We start from the raw sequence: 267 nt of genomic DNA on the forward strand, positions 1-267 counted from the left end.
TAATCTCTCTTCTTCTTTTTTCTTCTTTCTTTCTAAATAATCACTGTATTGCTTTTCCCATTCTTCTTTCTTCTTATTAAATCTTGTTTTGATTTTATTAATTTCTTCTTTCATTATCATTTCTTCAATTGAAATAATTTTGTCTATTAGGTCATTCCTCGCTTTGTTAACTGTTTCTTCATCATTATTACATTCTTGTATAATTCTTGACATTTTGTCTGTTAGTGTCTTTATTGTTTTGATTGTTTCTTGACTTTTTTCTATCAC

The 267-nt window shown here is 25.5% G+C and overlaps 1 protein-coding gene across 1 annotated transcript in view; it reads right to left on the bottom strand.

Annotated features, from left to right (window-relative positions):
• The window catches only part of ENU1_196180 (hypothetical protein), a gene marked incomplete at both ends in the record, with an annotated part of 642 nt that extends 429 nt beyond the window's left edge, over positions 1–213 (bottom strand). The window contains one exon of the mRNA XM_008861967.1: positions 1–213. This exon is cut by the window's left edge and continues 429 nt beyond it. Coding sequence (XP_008860189.1) covers positions 1–213 — 213 coding nt within the window.
• Positions 214–267: the final 54 nt, after the last annotated feature.

Source organism: Entamoeba nuttalli (assembly GCF_000257125.1).
Source record: "Entamoeba nuttalli P19 unplaced genomic scaffold asmbl_9220, whole genome shotgun sequence".
NCBI classification, from domain to species: Eukaryota; Evosea; order Mastigamoebida; family Endamoebidae; genus Entamoeba; species Entamoeba nuttalli.